The sequence below is a fragment of the Neltuma alba genome, unplaced genomic scaffold, assembly GCF_004799145.2.
Source record: "Neltuma alba isolate B1F8T4 unplaced genomic scaffold, ASM479914v2 tig00012097_pilon, whole genome shotgun sequence".
Lineage (NCBI taxonomy): Eukaryota > Viridiplantae > Streptophyta > Magnoliopsida > Fabales > Fabaceae > Neltuma > Neltuma alba.
Window position 1 is genome coordinate 526,600 of NW_021636654.1, and position 7,175 is coordinate 533,774.

At 37.5% G+C, this 7,175-nt stretch overlaps 1 protein-coding gene across 1 annotated transcript; it reads right to left on the bottom strand.

The window, feature by feature from the left end:
- Positions 1-1,452: 1,452 nt before the first annotated feature.
- On the bottom strand, positions 1,453-6,498 carry LOC114722580 (alanine--glyoxylate aminotransferase 2 homolog 3, mitochondrial). The gene is made up of 9 exons (XM_028908652.1): positions 6,129-6,498; positions 5,311-5,541; positions 4,996-5,166; positions 3,848-3,991; positions 3,582-3,761; positions 2,863-3,088; positions 2,433-2,546; positions 2,248-2,334; positions 1,453-1,803 (listed from the first exon to the last, which is right to left on the bottom strand). Exons 1-9 carry the CDS (start codon positions 6,357-6,359, stop codon positions 1,760-1,762), a joined length of 1,428 nt encoding a protein of 475 aa, XP_028764485.1. The 5' UTR covers positions 6,360-6,498; the 3' UTR covers positions 1,453-1,759.
- Between the last annotated feature and the right edge of the window lie 677 nt (positions 6,499-7,175).

Genomic DNA, 7,175 nt, shown 5'->3' on the forward strand with positions numbered 1-7,175 from the left:
ACTCTATTATCTCTCTATTCGTATGGGATATGTCAACACGCCAGTTTCCTTATGAAAAGTTGGTGTGCGCCTCATCATCAGTCTCAGTTCTTAATGGATGGGTTGTTGCGCGCACCACTATCTCTCAGCAACTCAGAATTCTACTTGGAGTCTTGAAGCATGAAATGATGAAACAGAAATGAGAGAGCAGGATTTTAACAGAACTTTTGGCGCGGATATACGTACGAATATCTTGATGAGGAACCACAAGAATATGAACTCGGATATGCCATTAATTGCTGTACCCTTTTGCCACTCAGATGCATTAGTATCAGAAAGGCAAGAGTGGGCTGATTGATGATTCAAGCATAATTTGAACCAGCTCGGCGGCCTTAATTTCAATCGTATTTGCTTATCCACTACCTATACATCATATTGATCTTGCTAGAATAATTTAATAAACATGCTATGCCGGAAGCCACTGGGAACTCTAAATTTCAGTCCGAGATCCCAGTACAAACCTCTCATCACTTTCTAATTTCAAAATTGAAACTACATCCAAAATAACCTGATAAGATCCTTTTCATTTTCCATTGGAAATGGTATGTTTCCTGCAATCAAACAGAACGGGCCCTTCGCACCTTCTTGTGAATGCAAAACTGTTGTTTTTTTGACAGTTCATCATGGGCTGAAGAGTCCTAACCACGTATTTGGTGTTCTACGTAATATCAGTTACATTGAGTTGGCATAATATATATACAACCAGATATCAAAGAGTATTGGAAAGAGCCAGGAAGAGATTGCAACTTTGGAAGTGATTGACTTTTGTCTCGAGTTTGCATATTGTCTTTGATCAAGTCTCTGGCCAGTTCTTGCGCTGTTTATCTCCCGTGCTATTGCTTGCCAATAAAAAATATGTCATGAGATAGATACAACTACTGCTGATTTTTTTGTAGGCTATTATGGGAATAGAAAGAAGGAAGATTTATAAAGGTGGGAGGAGATATGTAACAATAAAATATGATTTAGGTAGGACTAGTTTTCTGTCCAATCGAGTAACTCATACCACTTACAGCAAACAAGGAGAGGACAATGACACAGAAGGATTCTCTTTTGATTTGAACTTTAAGGTAGGAGGCCTGATTGTTACTATCTTCCTTGGAGGAGAGAGTTCCATAATTGGTGGCGACCCAATCTGTTAAGGGTTTTGTCATGCGATGACTCTCATCTCGACCCAACGACATTAGGTAAACCGACCAGCTTCCCACCTCTTGTCATGTGTACGAATAATGGCCTCCAATCTTTTGATGATCACGAGTGATCATTTAAGGTATTAAAAGGCTTTAATCTTTTTGCTTCTGTTCCTTTGTATCACCGTCAACTTAAGTGATCCCATTTGCTTCTGTTCTATGGATCTTCCAATTATCGAACTATAGTTTTAAAAGTGTTTTTACGGTATACAAAGTAAATATGTAAAGGAGTTTATCTCGATTTGCAGAAAAGTGTTTTTCAGAATCACTTCTAATACTTCCCAAACACCCCCTAAAACCAATATAAAAAAGTGACTATTTCAGGCTTTGGTGGAAGTTTAACAGAAGTGGAGAATCTCATAGAAATCGAGATACCGAGAGACAACGAGTCGTTGGCTCATCGTTTATTAACATCCAAACTACAACGACTTCAAGACTTCATGTAACAACTGTAAATGTTACACTTGCGCAAGACATGTCTAATTTTATACGAAGCAGACATTCATTCACTGTTCAATCTAATCCATGCTTCACATTCCAGACAAGCTCAAGTCCATTGCGTCCACAAGGAAGTCTGCAACCACGAAGTTCACAGCGACAAAATAAGGCCGATTAGTATTTTTCACGGCAAAACTCTGTTTCCTAGGTGTTCAACGTAAAATTCTATCACAAACATATGATTTAATGATATTTTATTTTAACAAAAAAGGATGTTGAGTTAAGAAAAATTCACGTTTGTCTTTTACGCCCTAATTTTAGTCCTATTACTTATTGGATATTTTCAAAACGAGATTATTATATCATGATGACAAGTCAAAAAATTTCCCCTGTTATAATAAGACAACTTAATTACAAACCCTTCTAATATCTAAATGTTGTCTTCTTTATTGGCGAAGTCTTTGTAAGTCTCATAGTGTTATGTAATAAGAAGGTGTGTGCATCATATTTTAATTAGAGAATTTAATGAATGTTTCAAAAAGATTCTCAACAAAAGCCAGAAATTGAGATCATGACTAACCTGCATCTTCTTTGGTGAAACACAGGGGAGGGGTGATTCTGAAGACATTTCCATAATAACCGCCCTTCCCAATTAGTACTCCTAGCTCTGCAATATCACCAAAGGAGTTTATTGAGAACAAACGGAAAATAAGGCAAAAACATAAGTGCAGATTAAATGATTAATACCCACGCACAGATTCTTACCTTTCATTTGGTCCATAACATGCAGTGTTTCAGCTTTTGCAGGAGTTTTAAGTTCACGATCAGTGACAAATTCAACTCCAAGCATCAGTCCTTTTCCTCTCACATCCCCAATCACTAAGAAGAACCCAACAGACTAGTTCAGAAGAGCAAGAATTGGCAGCCGGAAAATAAGTCTCGATTTTATTTTTTTTAATGAAATTAGGGGAGTCCAAGCCCTCTGCTCTCCAATAAAGGGTTATCCCTCTGGATTTACAAAAAACAACAGGATTCTCTCTGAAATAATTAGAGAGAAGGTTCTCAGGCAGACTTGGTAAATAAAAAACATACAGATCAAGCCCATTATATAAAAAACGCATAAAAGTCTCACTAAAATTTTTTTGATGGTGCACTAAAACAAACGGGAAGGGAAAAAGAAGGTTTGAAAGGTTACATTCATGTTTATCCTTGAGTTCAATGAGCCTCTCTTTCAGATAGCTTCCCACAACAAATGCATTTTGTTGAAGCTTCTCTTTCTCTATTACTCTTAGAACAGCCAATCCTGCGGCAGTACAAACAGGGTTCCCACCAAAGGTGTTAAAGTAACTTCGGCGAGTCAAAACCTCTGCAACCTCTGGAGTAGTTACCACAGCACCAAGGGGAATGCCATTTCCAATACCCTGCGAATAGCAAATTATGAGATAAGCAACTGATTAATGCAGTCGATTCTCCCATGAAAATACATCACAGGTCGCTTTTTACGATTCAACGACACTAATCCCTCCACATGTTTCCTTTTTGTTTCATAGTAGCAAACACCTAGCAATTGCACCATTTTTCTTACTTATATGAACATTTGTAATTTAGGGTGCATTGTCAGTTCATTAATAGATTACCCAGATATTAATCGGTGAGAGCTATTTAGTAGCAGGAAGAAGTCAATCTAACCCAGTCTATAAGATTTCCAATACAGTCTGAAGGTATACAGTAGGCAAGTTGGGCAGACTTATGGGAGAATTTGGTATTTTTGGAGTTTAGAGAATGGAGAAGGGAAGGGAAGATTTGATGAAGACATTTTGTTGATTTAGATTTAGATGAAACCATTCCTTCTCTTCCTTTCTACTTTGTTATCCTCATTCTAACTTTATCCACACCCTGATTTACTGAAGTTACCTTGGCCATGGTCACTATGTCAGGTACAACACCCTGGGACTCAAATCCCCAAAAATGGCTGCCAGTACGAGCAAATCCGGACTGAACTTCGTCCGCAATACAAAGACCTCCTGCTTTTCTAATAGTATTGTAGACAGCAGGCAAGTAACCTGGAGCCAATTCTATGATGCCCCCCACTCCCTGCCATTAGCAAAAGCAGTATGACGAAACACGCTTCTGTAGAGGAATAAACAAGACCAGTTGACTTCAGAGTTCAGACTACATACCTGTATGGCCTCAGATATGAAGGCAGCGACATTTCCGGAGGTTCCAAAATTGATGATGTCTTGGACATCTCTTGCATATTTCTCTCCATCAGATCCGAAAATTCCTCTATAAGGGTCCGGATTCACGGCATGATGAACACCGCTCTGTCGTCATACCAGAAATGTAACATATTAGAGAAAGGGCAAGGTTACATAAATTTTCTTGTGTTTAACGTGTGAAGAACATATACATAATATTAAAGTTCTATCAGGCCACACTAATCTCCCGTTTGAAGGGGAAGGTTACATAAATCTTTCTTGTGTGTTTAACGTGTGAAGACTGAAGAATATATACATATTAGTCAAATGCGATTTTTTAGAGTTTTCATGTTCTATGTAGATTAAATATAGACTAGGAAAAATTTTCTTTTTTTCCTTAAAAAAAACCCATCGCATACGTTTAGAGAATTGTTTTTAAAAAGTGTGAATAAAAAAGTGTGATCAATTAGCAATAATATCATATATTATAAAAAGTATAGTGATATAGTGACACCATAAGCTACAAATAATAAAAATCATTTGGGTCTTTGCAGAAATGCACGAACCCCACTCAAATTATATCATGTGTTTCTATTCTATTCTTTTATGTCATTCTCCCTTTTAAACACGTAATATACAATCTTAAATTTTCATAGTAAAATCCGCCAATGTAATGAATGAACATTTCGCTTTCATTGCTATCAATATCTATCAAGCACGTTGGTCTATTCTATAGAGTGAAAATGAGTCAGCTGCCAAGATATGACAATCCACCAACTAAAAACCATTTTATGTGCTTTGGACCCTGTTTGTTTTTATTGATTAGCATCCCAAGATATTATAAGCCAGTCAAAGAAAATAAGCGATATTAGTTATTACGATTCAAGGGTATATTTGGAAATTGGCAAGAGAAGAAACGAAAAAATAATCAACTGAAATAATAGAAAAGGAAAAAATGTTAATAAAGCATCGGAAAATTTCGTAAGACCCAAAAAGATATTAATAAAATTTGTTCTATCACATGGTATTAAAAATAAAAAATACACTTTTATTTGTTAAAAGAAAAAATGCAATAAAAACTGTAATTAAAATTTCGTTCAGATCAGTGCGGAATAAAGGTGGGAAAATACCTGGACTACGTTAAATTTCCAGATGCTTTGAGCGGTTGCCCCCATCGTGCCAGCTGCATTCCCATGGTAAGCATTTCTCAGTGATATTATGTCATGGCATCCCGTATATAGTCTCGCCATCATTATCGCCAATTCGTTTGCTTCAGTTCCAGAATTGGTGAAAAACACCACCTACGAACACCACCCCAATATTTTAGCTTAAACAATTTCTTACGGAAATCTACTGAAGATGAGATTAGTAACTTCGGGAACGGGAGGATTAGCAATTATTTAGAATTTTGCTTTTGGACGAAAAGCAGTCATACAAATACGCACCTTAAGATCGCCAGGAAGTTTAGAGGCCAGAGCCTCTGCAAAATCGGCAATGGCATGGTTCAGGTAAAGAACCGTAGAATGCTGCAAACGTTTTGTTTGGTCCACTATGGCCGCCGCCACATCAGGATGGCAGTGCCCGCAACCCACCGTGGCAATCCCTCCGAACGCATCCAAATACCTTTTCCCCCTCTCGTCGAACAAGTATTGCTTTCTCCCGTCCACCACGTGCAACTGCCATTCCCAACATCAAACCAACATTTCGTCATCCAAAATTCACGGTCACCGTCCCACTTTATGACTCATGACTCATCCACTGGTTTAATTTGGTCACTTTTCTCAATTTCGTATTTTGCTCAGAAAGAAATACATGTTCTAGTCATCCGAAGTAACTTTAATCATCAATACACAATCTTCACCTGGAGTAATTAATTAAGGAACCATTCTATACAAGATAGTCAAAGGAAGATAATATGACAGTTAAAGAGCGAGATTTTGCCGCCGATGCAAAAAATAGACTCGGTCAAGAGTCATAGGTCACTTCATTTTGAGGACACTGTACCTCAATCGAAAGCAATCTTTATAGTTAGCCTGAGAGTCAAATACTGGTCGTCAAGCAAAGACTACCAAACCATGTCGTAGATTTTCCTTAATTATAAACGTGATCATTGCGTTGGTGATGGAAGTTAAAGACCATTAAAAAGAAAGACTGAATCGATCAATGTACCAACTTACGAAAAATATAGCATAACAAATATAGTAAATTAACCAGGCATTGAAAATGGTCCAAGAAGGTGTGATCGGGTGTGGCGCGTACTCACGGGAGTTTTATAGAAGTGGAAGAGGGACGGGCTGAGATACTCTTTACGCTTGGCGAGGATCTCATCGGAAGTGGGGCCGGTGTACGGTGGAGGAGACCAATCGAAAGGTGGCAGTTCGGGAGCGCCGACGGCGACGTCGCTTTTCTGTTCCGCAAGCTGAGAGAAACAGCGTTTCCATCGAACAGGTTTTCCTTGGGCAAAAACTCCCCTTGTGGTCAGGAAGCTGGTCATTGTCTTCGTCGGCGTCTAAAACCTGAGGGGATTGGGCGATAGGCGCCGAGAAGGCGAGAATGCAGGAATGGACCCGACCCGTCAACAGGGGAGGGATGTGAAGATTTGAAGGAGAAAAGGATGACAGAGTAAGATTGGTATGGAACGAGAAGATACAGAATGAACGGAATATGCTAATTTATACGGGGGATGGAGGGCGGGGGTGGTGACGTGGAGGGGAGTCATTTGTTTGGGCAACAGGCATCGGGGCAGGGGACAATGGAGAAAAGAAATAACCCAGGGTGAAAAATATCATTTTCACATTGTGGAAAAAAAAAAAGTAATACTCATCTTTATTATAAAAATTAGTTAATTAATTTAAATAGATTAAAAAAATGAGTTAAGTTGGTTATTTATAATAAATAAGTATTATTTTTTCTAAAATATTTTTATTAATCAAGTGTATTGATTAGAATTATTACAATAATTACTTTAAAAAATAGATAAATATAAAAGATAAAGTGTATTAGGATTTTATATTTATAATCAACACAAAAATTAAACAAGATCGTATATTAAAGACCTGAAGTAGTATATCATATCATATGAGACCTCTCAAGAAAAAGTTTTGGATTAAATATTCTTCCAATCCTAAATATAAAACTCATTTTATAATATAATTTACACTTCAAAATAGATTTTATATTTAGAATCACATAAGTATCTTAATTTGGTGAAAGCAAGACCCTGAAAGCGAGTAAATAACAATTCTGAGCGAATTCATTCAATCTGTGTTGCAAGGAATCCCGTGAAATGGGACTACGTCATTTTCACATG

Excerpts from the sequence above, each read along its gene's own strand:
- LOC114722580 (XM_028908652.1), bottom strand. The coding sequence starts at position 6,359 with ATGACCAGCTTCCTGACCACAAGGGGAGTTTTTGCCCAAGGAAAACCT. Across the intron at positions 5,167-5,310 it reads AACTTCCTGGCGATCTTAAG|GTGGTGTTTTTCACCAATTC; the intron begins GTGCGTATTTGT and ends TGGTGTTCGTAG. Across the intron at positions 2,547-2,862 it reads ACTCAAGGATAAACATGAAT|TGATTGGGGATGTGAGAGGA; the intron begins GTAACCTTTCAA and ends GGTTCTTCTTAG.